The 15,431-nt window shown below is 42.7% G+C and overlaps 1 protein-coding gene across 4 annotated transcripts in view; it reads left to right on the top strand.

Moving 5' to 3' along the window:
* Positions 1 to 649: 649 nt before the first annotated feature.
* dlgap2b (discs, large (Drosophila) homolog-associated protein 2b) overlaps positions 650 to 15,431 on the top strand; it is a 36,590-nt gene continuing 21,808 nt past the window's right edge. For 3 of the 4 annotated variants that reach the window (XM_029462711.1, XM_029462710.1, XM_029462714.1), the window contains exons 1-4: positions 650 to 1,787; positions 8,743 to 8,960; positions 11,662 to 11,812; positions 12,958 to 13,177. In XM_029462711.1, coding sequence (XP_029318571.1) covers positions 708 to 1,787; positions 8,743 to 8,960; positions 11,662 to 11,812; positions 12,958 to 13,177 — 1,669 coding nt within the window. In that variant the 5' untranslated portion in view covers positions 650 to 707. Of the gene's footprint in view, positions 1,788 to 8,742; positions 8,961 to 11,661; positions 11,813 to 12,884; positions 13,178 to 15,431 lie in introns of all 4 variants that reach the window. The other variant, XM_029462712.1, reaches the window with a different exon arrangement.

Genomic DNA, 15,431 nt, shown 5'->3' with positions numbered 1-15,431 from the left:
TTCTCAAGACATTTACCCTTAAGGACAACAATTAAAACCAGTTGTGTGATAATATTCCAATACATTATGCAAGTCATCACAGCTTGAAGGAGATAATCAGTAATCTATGACAAATTATACATTAGAAGTAAACTCCTTTTCATTGAGCTTTAAAACCTCCGAGCTGTTTTGAGGGCAGAAGTGACACAGTGTGTCATTAAGTACAAGTACAAAGCTTTTGCCCGTAGAAGAAGAGAAAGGATTCAAACCTTATTTAAAAGAGAAATGTATCTCCTGAGAAGTATATATGTGCCGCCATACTACATTAAAAGCAGCAGTTATTATTGTTGTGTTTATCTCTTTTATACTGCAGGTCTATCCACATCCACACAACAACTTAAGTTAAATTCAGCACTTCATTATAGATAATTCTGCTTCCATGTGTACTGTAATATTTTAACAACTTCTCACTTAACGTTGTCTCTCCATTGCGAGAGTGTTCACTTGCATTATTGGTCCCTTGGTATATACTGTCTTGCAAACATAAAGTGGGAGGATGAAATATTTACATAGAGCAATCAGAGCAAATCTCTCTCCAACTCGCTTGTATCTTATTTCTTTTTTTTCTTTCTTTCCCCCCCCCCTTCTCTGAAACAGACCAGAAGTTTCCACCTTGGTCCCCGTCTCGAAAGTTCAATGAAGGCAGACGCCTCCCTCCAGCCAGGAACATGAAGGGCTTATCGGGCAGCCGATCCCAGCACCAGATCCCTTTACCCTACGGCTTGGACTATGACCCCCACGTCCATGACCTCCACGCTCACCATGGCTCTGACTCCCGCCACTCGTCCTACCTGCTCAGCCCTACAGAGAGCTGCCCCATGGACTTCCACCACCGCTACTCGCCGCGCAGCTCCATCCACTCTGACTGCATGATGATGTCCTCGGTCATGATGCCCCCAGCTGCTGCGTCTGACCACATCTCCAGCAGCACCTTCCCCAGAATGCACTACAGCTCTCAGTATTATGACTCAGCAACGCGGGACGACTGCGCTGCCATCACAGCCTCAGCCACCTCCCCGGCTGTCACTGCTGCTGCAGCCGCGGCGGCCGCTTCCTCCCATCTCGCCGGCACCAAGAGCAACCGCCTTCCTGCTAACCTACTAGACCAGTTTGAGAAACAAATACCACTACAGCGCGACGGCTTCCACACGCTACAGTACCAGCGCACCTCCACCACCACTGAGCAACGCAGCGAGAGTCCTGGCCGCATCAGACACCTCGTTCATTCTGTCCAGAAGCTATTCACCAAGTCCCACTCCCTGGAGGGCTCATCCAAGATGAATGGCACAAAGGGGGATATTATGGGAGGTGGAGGCGGGAGCTATCACCATCATGGCCACCACTCCACCAAACACGGTAGCAAGAGGAGCAAGAGCAAAGAACGCAAGCACCGCTCTGGCGGCTGGTGGAGCTCCGACGACAATCTGGATAGTGACAGCACCTACCGCACACCCAGTGTCATGTCACGGCACCACGGGGAACATGTCAGCCACTGCTACCCGGATTCCATGCACAGCCACCACTTTGGAGACCTGTCACTCAAGACCTCTAAGAGTAACAATGATGTCAAGTGCTCGGCCTGCGAGAGCATGGCTATGGCGCCCGAGGGCAAATTCATGAAGAGGAGCTCCTGGTCAACGCTGACAGTCAGCCAGGCCAAGGAGGCCTATAGGAAGTCATCGCTTCATCTAGATAAACCCACGATGCACTCGGACCTCAAGCCATCGCGGACATATCACTACCTGCAGGTGTGTGTGATGCTTTACTTCATACATTTTTTAAATGGAAATTGAACAAAATGGGAAAGACAGGATGAATACAATATATATATATATATATATATATATATATATATATATATATATATGTATATACGTTCTTTATGTTATGTTGTATGTAGATGGTATGCCTCCGTGTTTGGAGCTACTAAAATGAATGTCTATGTGCTACTGCTGGGATGTGTCAACATATAGAAACGCTGTATTCCACGTTGGGATTTTCGGGAAGAGAATTAACAGTTTGTTATTCTTTTTATTCCATTTGAGAGGGAGCACCTGTCAAGGTGGGGATATCACTGAGCTGAAGAGTTCATGAACAATATGAACGAAAACATTTATAGATGAACTTTGGAACTTTTAATGTTCTTATTCCAGTTACCATACGAAACCGTCAATTGTCAAAGCAACCTTGACATACGTACGACGATGGTCATACTCTTTGTTCAAAAGTTAAAATTAGTAGCCTTGGTCGAAGCTAAGATTCTTATATATAATATCTATCTCTTTAGAAATGGCTGTGAAAAGAGAGTATTTCAAGGCTGAATTCCAGCGGTAGGTTAACAGCGCAGAAAATACATAGAAACCCTGAACATCACCTGAAATCTGTCATTTGAAAATATAGCTAAAAATAATTGAGCTCAATATCAACTCGTCCCCATGGAGGACCTTGTGAGTTAAAAGCAGTGATTGATGTATTGATTAGAAGTCGTGCCAGGGGGGCCTTTCGGATTTCACCTTTCTGTTGCTCTCCTGACGGCAGTGTCCGGTGTGAGAAGCCAGTATATTTAACAAGGATTCCCTTTTGTGTAGTCACCTCAGGGAGCTATTGTCTATTAAGATGTACAAATCAATCGTGGGAATCAATCAGTCATGCTGAAAGACTGAGAATAAATGACTACCTGAGCTAGACTGCAACTGCAAGGCAGAAAACACACAGGTTTGGTGTCTGAACAAAACATATATAGTGTTCAGCCAGAGCTGATGTAGGAGGTTGCACACTAAAATAGAAATAAATTGTGTTCTACACAGTTTTTCAGGCCTCTGTCTTTGCTAGCCCACTGACACATTACGAGTATGAACTAGTTTAGCTACAGGTGCTGGCTTCAAAAGCACAGCCTAAAGCCAAGTGTTTGAGGTTATGGCTATCTTTGATTCAATCTCTTTTCATTTGTTAATATTCAGCATTTAGCAAAATGCTCACAGCCAGATTGACTCACAGTCGGTGCAGCAGTCGAACACTGTCTTAAATTCATATTTCAAATAGCGTCACAGGAAGTTGATTCTAGATCAGTGTGACGGGGGCATCATCAGGCTTTAATAACATGTTTAGGGGTTAGCTGTGCTATGGCACCTTCCAAGAACACATTTCTATAAAGAGAAGGTGGCCTGGACTCTCCTCTCAGCCCGTTATGCAAAGGTCTACTGTAATGGGGATGAGAAGAGCTGAAGGGATTGTCCATTATTAAAGCTTGCCCCAACTCCCCTTTAAGATGATGTATGTCTTATTTTAACATTGCACTCATTCTGCTCCGGCCCTTTTTTAACATTGTGTCCTGTTAGGATTGTGCTAGTCGTCACATGATCACCAAACATGCAACAAAGACGTAGTTGGCTACACTTGCATTTGCACCCAATTTCAGAAGAATTGACAACTGAGTTATATAGCACTGTAATGGTACTTCACTAAAGACAGTGAATAGTGCTGCTCTCACATGCAGCTTCTAGAGGCATTTATGTCCATGCTTGAAAAGGGAGAAGAGGTTGAATCTTTGCCCAGTGCATGCACTTTGATGCTATGTGAAGTGCACAATTACACACAGACACAGACTGCGGTTGTTTGTGTGCCATGGGGACAGGAAGACTGTCAATACAGAGGCTCTCTAACTGGCATTTGACAAGCTTCTGTGTCAGCAGGCAGAGACCCTGCAGCTGCCACATGGGCACATTCTGCACTGAGCGTGTCCACACTGAAAGCTCTATTCATTGGAATACGTGAGGAGAGATCTGCACACGGGCGTCGTGGTCAACGCTCTGTGTGCTCATCGGATTCTTATCTGATTGATGTGTCCGGGTCCTTTAGGTCGGTGTTTTCTTGTGACGAGGAGGACAGGTCTGCGTTGGGCAAGTGGTTGAAATAATCTTGTTTTAGCAAGTGTCAAGTCTTCAGGCTGGCCTGCTAAACCGACAGCTGATGTTTGTAGGGTGAAGCTTGAACAAAATGACTGATGCACATGGGGAAATCTGAAGGAGCCTTAATAATTTAGAGCTATAAATCATAACTTGTAAGCTTTAAATGGCTCAATGCAGAGATAGTGACAATGTTCCACAGTGATTTTACAACTATTGTCTTGAAAAACGGACAATTTACTTCATATGTATAGGCCTGCTATCAAGTCTAAAAAGCCTATCGAGTATCTACTTCTCTACAATATTGCGATTGAGCTTCTATTGCTAACTTGGCCAGGTCTCCTATGCGAGAGGAATACTTCATTTTAACGTGAGGCGATTTGTAGTGAATTTGATAAGATTATCTGGGGAGGAACCTAGTCTCCTCTTGATGTTTCTATTAGAGCATCTTCTGTAATATCCCTAAAGGTTGACCTGCTGTCCTCCCTATGATATTAAGTGGCCATTGCAACACATGGAGTCTCTTGGGGCACCCTGCATTTAGAGAGTGTGGTACTGTGTGCCCAAATAAACCAACAGAGCATTTGCCTATAAATACACGCCACAGGTGAAATGACAGAGACAGATGTGGGTAATAATCTGCACTCCTGTCGAAGAGCGTTTAAGAACCTGCAATTTCTTTCTGCAGTCACAACAAGTAGGTGACTAAGCTTTCAAAACCTACTTCAAAATTGAGAACACAGTGTCACACATGACATATCTTATCATTTCAACAACTAACCAGCAAACTGTGGGAAGAAATGACAGGACACATTCACTTCCAAACTAGAAATTGTTTTCTTGTTTCCTTACAAGCCGGTGTTTTTTTGGTCGTACGATATCACCCTCCGCAGCGAGGAGATGCTTTATCCCAAGGTTATTTTTGTACAAAGCATTCTCAGTGTTTAGTATTTACTAATGATGGTGGAAAACAGCTTGCCTGTATAGCTGCATCAGAGGCCCAGCTGAACATGTTCCTTCAGGTGCACCATCAAATGAGCACAAACATTAGGAAATGCTAATGAGCTAGTGCGATGCTTCCGTGAGTGATGGCTGCCTTGTTAACCACGGCCCCAGACGACCAATGGTCGTGCATTATGAGGAGAATGATTATTTTACTTTATTGCTGTCTTTAAGCCTGATTAATTTAGTTTCCAGACAATTGCTGCATCTTATTCCACTCATGTGGGAGAGGATAAATGTATGCACGGCATATTAGCGTGCGTGATAGTTTTACTGATAAGTCTTTGAAGGAAGACAGAAGCAGGTCAGCTAATTCATGTTATCCTACCAGGTTAGGCAGGGTTTTAAGCAGATGTCACACAAAGATGATGCCTAATATACATACATATACAAATACATTAGCAAACCGAATGATAATCATTTATTTCCCTACTCGTGGCCGTGAGCCATGTGGCCCAAAAGAAGTTCATTTGTTTTGGATTCAAAGGAGGGATGGAGTAGCATATGGTCTAAATGCTTCACAAACCTTTTTATCTTGACTACAAAAATATTTGGGGAAACATCAGAGAAAAATATACTAGATTTATGACGGTGGAACGCTATTATTAGCATTTCTAAATCCCTCTACATTTTCCCATTTGCCACCTTCCGTAGAGCATTTTAATGTTACGTGCTTCATGCTGTCAAGTCTTTCACCTGTCTGCTGAGGTGGGCCGTGGAGTCAGAGAAGAGTGTATGTGTTAAAGGAAAGACCACAACAGATAGTGAGAACCGATGTGATGGAGAAAGCATTACTCTACCTCTAGGTGAAAAAGAAGAGAGGTGTACCAGCCACTGTGCTTTCTGTGAGAACAGTTCAGGGACCGTGGCAGAGAAACAGCAAAGCTATATGATTGGGTAAAGTGAGTAACTGGCAGAGCATTTTTGGACAGCCCTGCGCCCGGGGCTGTTGTTTCAAGAGCTGAGGCTGCCCGGTCCCCTGGGTCCAGGGCTCCAGCTGCACCGCACACTGACACAATGTTGTACTTAGTACATGACTGAACAGTAACGCGCCCGAGCATGTAGTGTGTGATACTTTGCCATCGTAAATCACCATCTCCAGGAACACGAAACCTCACTGTGTCTGCGAGGGGCATCGATTTAGATCCCATGAATAATTTGGCACGTCGATATTAATCACAGTTCTATCTCAGTGGAACAAAAAGGAATGTGAACAGTATATTCAATATGACAATCAATCATGTTAAAGGTATTTGCTTAGTTGTATTCTACCTTGATTACTATCACAGCAAGAATAAAACCTACTGGTTTTCAGAACATGAGCTTATGTGTAGACGTTTGTAGCAGAACACCACAGTGTACAGTAATTACCACATAGTTACTTAATCACATGTTAATCCTGATGCTGTAATGTTAAGACAGTCCCTGTTTGCACTTATATTTAACACAGTGTCACGAACTACGGCACGAAAATACACAGGATCCAAAATACACGACTCAAACAGTGTCTGACGTTCAAACAAAAAGATCTTTTAATCCACGTTTATCCATTAACAACAAACACACACTTGATTAGTTTTACAAGACACACTGGCACAAGACAAGGGGAGACAGGGCTATTTATACATGAGGTAAGGGCACACAGGTGACAACAATCAGGGGCAGACGATCACAGAAGCGGGAAAACACACAAAGGCAGGAAGTTAAGTGACCTGGAACGAGAGGGAAAGGAAAGTTTCAAAATAAAACAGGAAGTGCAAGACGACACTAGACAAGAGTGACGATAACTTAACATAGATATTAAACATTGAACATGAACTAAACTATAACACAAATACATAATATTACATTAAATAATCTGACGGGACATGACAGAAAGCTATGCTACATGGCCCTGGTTATATATACGTATTTGAAAGTTGAAGATTTCTGTAGTTTCTTATCCAGGTACTGCATGTCAAACGCATATGCTGTGCTCCTTTGTCCGTCAGTTAAAGCTAATTTAAGAGCTCGCATGTTGTTTTGTGTTAGCAGTGATGCTGTGCCATTAATGACAGTGTGCTGATTTAAAAGTTACAGCTCGAGCCTCGGGGGTATGATTGGCAGCCTGAGCTGTGCAAGCATAAAAACACAACACAAACTGCATCACGGCCAAGAGTGTGAAGAGAATTCTATTAATCCTTTTCTACAAATCCTTGAATTAAGTATGCCCGTGTTTTGATTTGCAATATGAGTGTTTTTCTAAAAGGTTGTTTCACCCCTTTCATTCAACATGGTTTGATGATCCTGCAGATGTAAAGTAGTATTTGAGCTCCATCTAGAAATATGCTGATGAATCTCACACGGTACTTCACATTCATTTACTTCCAAGCCACAAACATGGACTCTATTAAAATTAATGAATGGGAGGCGAGGTGGTGGATGTTATTAAAGTTATAAAGTTGCCGTAAATGCTGACATACCGTAAATGGTGAAACTGGAAAAATTGATATTTACTTATAATCATTTAGAAAAATACAAACAAATCCTTTATAGGTATAATATGTAGACCTATACCGGCAGGAAATGACATATTGTGCATTTAAATGATGGGTCCAGCTCACTGTAAGCTGTTTGAAATGTCTAAAAGTATTAAGGTGCAAGTATTAAGATCACTACAGTGAATGCACTTACCAAAACCTGTAAAAGTATTGGTGTTACCTTTTATATCTAACGACCAACATTTCTGGCAAACACAGTAAAAACATAATTAGATCGTGGTTATACTCAACAGCAGCGTCGATTTATTTCTGGTTGTATTAAATCCACAGTACATGACCAATTCCCTCACAGGATGCACTTCCCCTTGTTATTACCACCCACTAGGCCAAATAATACAGATGGGATACAGCCTTCACTTACACTCCCCCACACACGTCCAGCATCAGGCGGATAAACAGTGGTCACCTAGTTCCGTTTGTTCCAGCCAAACCGCTGTTGCTGCTGTCGGAAGTGTAAAACCCACGACTCTTTGTGCAGTAGAGGATCTTACCGAGAGAAAGACCTACAGTAGCTGACAGAGGTGTTGAGAACAGCTCATTAAAGAGCGAGCTTGAATCACTGTCACATGAACATATTGCACATTGTAACTTAAATTCTTACCAGTGATAGTTTTACTCTCTTTAAGAGGAAAATTTTACTTTGCCTTCATGTCATAATTTGCCACACCGCCTTTATTAGCGCACAGTGGACTGGAGAAGATCCTGAAATAAGCACCCCAGTTTACTGAATCTTCTCTTAGTCGAACCTTGAGAGACCGAAGGATTCGCACTCCTAGTGGTCACCTCTTGTTGACATCAGCTACAAAAGTCCCTTATCATGGTTGCAGATAAGAGAGAGGAACTTAGTTTAGAGAGACCCATTGGATCTGATTCTCGTGGGCGGAGTAAGGTTAAGCATTGAGTTTAATTTGAGCGCCCAGGCTCAGAAGGGAAATGAAATGAAGTGGAGCTTGAAACCAGGGATGTGAATCAGCTTAATTTTCTGTTTAGGGAAAAACCAGCCAGAGCTTATCCTACTTGTCGGATACAGTTCTCACACTCGTTTAGCTAATTGGGCCCTATTGTACTTGCAAATAATTTTTCTGATGTAGCTCATTGTACGAGGCTGACATTCTGTCTCTGAGCGAGACAACCCACTGACACATCCGTAATCCATCATGGTTTACAAGTCACAGCAGACAATGGCTCGAGTAAAATGTTATATAACCCTATGGTTATGAATGTGTAATATGTGGCAGGTGTGTTGTCTTCCACAGGTGCCCCTGGATGAGTGGGCTGGATACCCAGGCGAGAAGGATGATGAGATCCCTTGTCGGCGGATGCGCAGCAGTAGCTATGTCAAAGCTATGGGAGAGGTGGATGATGAAAGCGGTGACTCTGACACCAGCCCTAAGACCTCCCCACAGAAGGCCATTCGGCCTGATGCTCTCGTCCTCAAATCAGCCATGCAGAGACCCCATTTAGACTCCCAAAGGTAGGCCCGGCTGCATAGCTTAATCTGTCCATGTCAAAGCTGTGTTGATCTCAATTTATTCTAATTCTTTTCATGAAACCATTAAAGGATTAATAGAGGCTGCTGAAAACAAGGCAAAAGGACTGCATTTTCTCAACGTTTTCTTTATTCTTTTAAATATATTATTAGCTTTAAGCTTCAATCATTAGATTGTGTTACAGTGTGAGTCGGAGGAGTCAGGAATTGTTGTCTCCAGTGACTGACAGATTGTGGTAAATGGTACATAAACTGTACTATGAGGTCAGTACAAATGGTTAGGGTGAAGCTTTGCAGTGTTACACATTTACTTATGCACACAAACACATACTCAAACAGTTATGGTGGCGGAACTGACATGCAGGGCGTCAGGGAAGGTGCTGGATTTGTCAAGCTTCAATACAGTCGGAAACTTGTGACTGACGTCACCATGGCTTGGACTCTGATCAGCACCCTTAATCACAGTGAGCAATGATAGTGATGTCAGTACCAAGGTTCTCTGTGCCATTATACAGCTTAGGCACAGCCTCAGAGTTTTGGCGCTACGCCTAAGCAGTATGAACGAAAAAAAGAAGTGGAGAGCATTTGGATGAGCCGACGCTCGGCAGGGGACAGCAATAAAATATCTATATATATATATATATATATATATAATATATAAATAATAATGGTCCTAAATGATGTGCATAGCATAGTTTTTTTCATGTTTTCTAAGTACAGCTGTTGTTGGTTGAAGCTGCTCAGTTGAAGCTGCTCGGCTGAAGCTGCTCAGTTGAAGCTGCTCGGCTGAAGCTGCTCAGTTGAAGCTGCTCAGCTGAAGCTGCTCAGTTGAAGCTGCTCAGTTGAAGCTGCTCGGCTGAAGCTGCTCAGTTGAAGCTGCTCGGCTGAAGCTGCTCAGTTGAAGCTGCTCGGCTGAAGCTGCTCAGTTGAAGCTGCTCGGCTGAAGCTGCTCAGTTGAAGCTGCTCAGCTGAAGCTGCTCGGCTGAAGCTGCTCAGTTGAAGCTGCTCGGCTGAAGCTGCTCGGTTGAAGCTGCTCAGTTGAAGCTGCTCGGCTGAAGCTGCTCAGTTGAAGCTGCTCGGCTGAAGCTGCTCAGTTGAAGCTGCTCGGCTGAAGCTGCTCAGCTGAAGCTGCTCGGCTGAAGCTGCTCGGTTGAAGCTGCTCAGTTGAAGCTCCTCGGCTGAAGCTGCTCAGTTGAAGCTGCTCGGCTGAAGCTGCTCGGCTGAAGCTGCTCGGCTGAAGCTGCTCGGTTGAAGCTGCTCAGTTGAAGCTGCTCGGCTGAAGCTGCTCAGTTGAAGCTGCTCAGTTGAAGCTGCTCAGTTGAAGCTGCTCAGCTGACCCTGAGAGATTTGAAGAGGTTTTACATTAGTTCCTGATTCCAAGTGAAGTTGCTTGGCAACACAATGAGAGGAAGAGTTTTGGTTATCGTTTCTTACATCACTGTACGCATGCCTGGATAACTGTATTATGCTGCTATTTAGAGCTGGGCTGTGCTTACTTGCTGGCTTGTTTTAGAACCACTTCACTAACTTGCTCTTGAACATTGTTGGCTAAGTATTCAATCGACAACTGCTTCAGGAGGTCGGGTAAAGCGGGGCTCGGCTGAACACTGCAGTGCCAAAGTGGTTTCGTGTGTGTGACCTTTTTCATCTGCTAGTTCCAATATTTGTGCAGCACCTTACATGGGCACTGTTCCTCATTTTATCACAGTGTTATTGACAAACCTGTAGCAAAACTGTCTCATTTATACAATGTCAGACTCAAGAGAGCAGGCTTAATGGACCTGGGCTGAGGGGGTCGGGGGAATCATGGTCACATGGTATCAGGTATACATTAAAGCTACTGACTCTTGTGTTGAGGTATACTGTATGAGGGTAGGAGAGATGCATATATCAGAAATACAGCAAAGTGTTATTCCCAGAAATATTATTTTTCGTTTTGCATTACAAAGACAAAGACTTAGGCCTACTTGTCGTCGTGCATCTAGCTAAAACTAATGTTATGTAACACAACAGCTTTGCACAAGAATCCTACTTTCATGAAGGCTCAGTTCTGTTGGAACAGTTTAGAGGTGTTGATTCAACTTAATGGTCATTTTGGAGGCTGTAGTTGTGTGGTGCTGTCAATGTGTGTTGCCTGTATTGTGCTATACTTAGAGGTGTTTGTGGTATTTACTCTCCACATTTACAGATATATGTGAACCTCCCATCCCTACTGCCACTCAATTCTCTGTGCTATTTATTGTTACCGTCGTCTCAGCGGGGTTCTGATCACTTCCGCTTTTGTCCACAAACAAATCAACCCTTTTGTTTTCTTTTAGCTTCTGGTGGAAAATGTAATACTCTTATTATTGCAGCTCCGAGCTCTCGTTGTTTTTCTGCTAAGAACCAGCGACAAGTCATACACATGCTCTCTATAGTTTTGGGATGAGAGTCTGCTTTCTTACAGGACACTTAGAGCTCAAATAAAAGCTAACAAGGCAAGGCACTAGAACTATTTAACATACTGTTGTGAGAAGATGAGTCATACAAGTGGCTGATAGATAGAGATGCTAAATCATGAACTATTACAGAAGACGCATAGATGCCAGCCAGTAGATTTGTTAATTACATTATTATCCAGTGATATTCCATATGTGGCTTTTGAACTGTTCAATCGTATCTATCCCTACCCCCTGTCCTTGTTCAGCCAGGGCTACCACTTGCAAACAAGAGAAATGCGACCCCACCCTAGTGTCACGCTGGACCCTGCCTCCTTTCACCCTCCGCCCTTCCGCTCTCGCAACCAGAGCTACATGCGCGCCGTCAGCACCCTCAGTCAGGCTAGCTGCGTCAGCCAGGTGAGTCTTAAACACATACATCGCACAGAGGCAACAACAGGAGACCTCAATGACAGCTAATGTTATGTTGTTTTCAATGTGGTAGCTTTGCGTAGAGGGCATTACAGAGGAATGAAACAGCCACAGGTGTCCATATTGGAGGTCCACAGCTGATTGTTTAGTAGACATAGCCATGGCTCTCAACTCAAGTCAATAGGCATAACCAATGTGCTGTTTCGGACTGGGAATAGAGGATTTACCTGATAACGTACCTCTGGATAAGCTGCAGACACAGTCTAATGTTGTTTACGTTTTTTTTATCAATTGAGAAATTGTACATAAGTTCACATCAGACAGTCTGTATCCTGATTTGGCCGATGGATGTCTGGAATAGACCACTTATAAACAATTCATTACTCTCCTTGTTTTTGATTAACTGAGCTTATTTTTTCTACTGTCAATGTTTAGATGTGGAGACACAGTAACTTCATGTCTGACCTCACACACACACCAACCTTTTCAGCCACATTCATACCCTGTATGAATCTATACAGTTGGATCAATTGTGCAAGTCTGTTTTGGACCTCCATGTGGTTACTATGAAGATTTGTGAAACCCTCCATAAGGAGAAGGAGTAAAAGGAGGTGAAGACATTGTGTCCAAAAGAAGGGTTGCACAATAAGCTTACTCCTGCTGGTGTAACTCCTTCTTTGTAATATAATGTAGTATGTTAAACACTGACAGAATAAGAAAAAGGGAAGATTATGTGGAGAGGACATGACAGCATGAAACATAACTGGATAGATAGCTCCTGTTTATAGTGACATGATTGTGTTGCATGTTCTTGAGACTTGCTAGAGCTAGTGTTTTTCCTATTTCCCATGTAGTAACATACAGTAAGCAGTACAGTAGATTTTAGTTTTGGGGTATGTGGTAAATGGAATGTTTTATAACACAAACTGAATATTTTTCTGATTGTTTTCTGTTGTCATCTGCCTTTTTTTCCATTTGATCTTGACATTTATTCAGTTTAAGGTCGGAATGACAGTGGCATTTCCATACGCTAACACTCCTTCATATTTGCTGTGCAAAGGGGAAGAATCAAAGTGAGAAAGAGAAAGGACGAGGAAAAATTAAGGACTGCTATTCCTGTTTTTGTCTCTCAGGTGAGTGAGACTGAGATCAATGGCCAGTTTGAGTCAGTTTGCGAGTCCGTATTTAGTGAAGTAGAATCCCAGGCCATGGAAGCCTTGGACCTGCCTGGTTCGTTCCGCACTCGAAGCCACAGTTACCTCCGTGCAATTCAGGCTGGTTATTCCCAAGATGATGACTGCTTGCCTTCAATGACATCCTCCACTGTCACTTCAACTCTCAGATCCACAACAGGTAAAACAATCCCCCCCCTAAATGAGAGAGGGCTTAGACTACATATCCTCATATTCCTATACATGCGCACAAACTTGACATACCTGCATATGTACAGTGGGGAACCCTTGAGCTTCAGAGACGCCGAGCTGAATGATCCCAGTTATTTTTCTTTGGAAGCTACGGCGTGCCTGTGTTTGTTTTTTGCCTCTGCATACTCCCGATTGTTTAGATGGATTTGCTTGTGTGTTACTTTGCACGATTCACGCATCATTAGCCAAGCTTCTGGTTGGTCACTTGTGGTGTTGCCAAGCTGTTGACTAGGAAAAGGGTGGGAGGGTCGCATAAAACACTGGAGGTGGCAACACACGCTCACAGGTACACAGTATTACAACACAGCACAGCCACATTACATGGCATGCCTAAGAGGAACGAGACCTACCCTAAGCATGTTAAACTGTGGTGTTATATATGTGTTGTGCGAAGCGTGTTACTTAGGGAGGGATGAAGACCGAAACGGGCCAGGGGTAGGGGAGCGGTAGGTTGTTGACATTTTTGTGTTGAGAGGATACACTGGACAAGCCTTCCCACTGTCCTCCCCCTGCTCTGTTGCACCAATACATTAGCATATGCTTTGTAACTGACCTGGTCGTTGACCTCATCAAATTCTAAAACGCAATCTTGTAACCAATTTAAGGTAAGTCAACAACCTCTAGAGACTAGAATGCGTACACACAAACACACACACACACACACACACACATGCTGGTTGCACAAAGGAACCGTTTACTGATGGTATATTTGTTTCAGAAGTACAACTTTAACTATTTGCTGTATTGTGTTGCATGAAACTCAAGCTTCTGAGCAGCGGTCTCAAAATAACTAATGAATCGTAAGCAAAGTTCATTTCAGGACTTCCTAAAGTTTCCTAATCACTGTCGTCTTAAACGGCAATACTCATATTTTATTTGTAGCTATAATTTACAATATGACAGTGGACCCAGGCTCAACATGTTAAAGCATACTTTGTTTATGGACGTGCATATTTATTTGTCCTAAATGCTGCTTTTTTGTAACATAACATGCAAGAATGTCAAGGTTTTGTGCGACACAGTGCGAGCAATATAAAATAAGCATTTCAGGTTCTTTGTGCAAGCAGAGTCTTTGCAGTATCTCCCTCACTAAGTGCATTTGGTGTTTACCTGCAAGAGTAAAGCTATGAACCCTATTGAAACATTTTTCTTTAATTACCTGCATTTTTAAATATTATGACCTGGATTTTTATTGTTTTTGTACAATTTTCTGTCAATCTAATATTGGAGACTTTTGCACTTTTACTCATTTTGTGGGTTTGTTTTCTTGTGCAATCTGGACTTTTGTTTTTGGAAGCCTTTCATCTTCAATTGGGTTTCCATCTACGATATCTTCGATGTGACAGAAGTACTGAAGATAAAGGAGTGTTCTCCAATCCCACTGTCTTATTTGCTGAACTATATTCATTTAACTCTCTGCTCCAAATCTGTCAGCTCTATGTGGACTAAAACAAGCAGTTGAATGTACAATATGTTTTGAAGTTGTATTTTGAAGATTGGCATGATGCATCAATTATAATATGTCAGATAAGGTTATAGTCACCCAGAGGAAAGGTTCCCTGGATGGTGATTAATGATATACTGTCACCTCCCAGTCAAGCCATACTGTAAAGTTCTCCTTTGGTGTACTCTCTGCACTGTTCTGAGGGAATAGTGGCATTGAAATTAAATAGCGTAACTTATCCATTGGCTAAGAAGAACATTGATTCCTGGAATCATGTTTTTATGTTAGTATTAGTTTAGAATTCAATTGTAAGCGGCTTATGAACCAAACCCCGTTTGAGGCTAGTGGGCCCCTGAGTGGGGAAGGGACCCCATGATGCTCCATAGGGCAGACGAGCAGCAAACCCCTCTCCATTTGACCATCTCCTGAAGGATAACCAGGGGGAATGAACAACTGGAGGCATCAGTGATGATTGTTGCAGGTATTTTATTGTTGACACGCATACATATATCTATGTGTGTTTTTGCACTGCCTTCTCAGTAAAAAAAATATAGATACGTAGAGTTTATATATATATATATATATACACGTCTATATATAGTTGGTAGAAATATCTCATGTCTATCTTAAATAGCAAACACGGTTCTTTACAACTCACAAAACCTCAGACGAAGAATATTAATTACAGTGATGAATGTGACGCTAGCTTTTGTGAGTGGTTTCCCGTGTCTCTATTTTA

The sequence above is a fragment of the Cottoperca gobio genome, chromosome 24 (assembly GCF_900634415.1).
Source record: "Cottoperca gobio chromosome 24, fCotGob3.1, whole genome shotgun sequence".
NCBI classification, from domain to species: Eukaryota; Metazoa; Chordata; class Actinopteri; order Perciformes; family Bovichtidae; genus Cottoperca; species Cottoperca gobio.
Note: the sequence above shows the minus strand (reverse complement) of the source record. Positions and strands in the feature narration are given on the sequence as shown.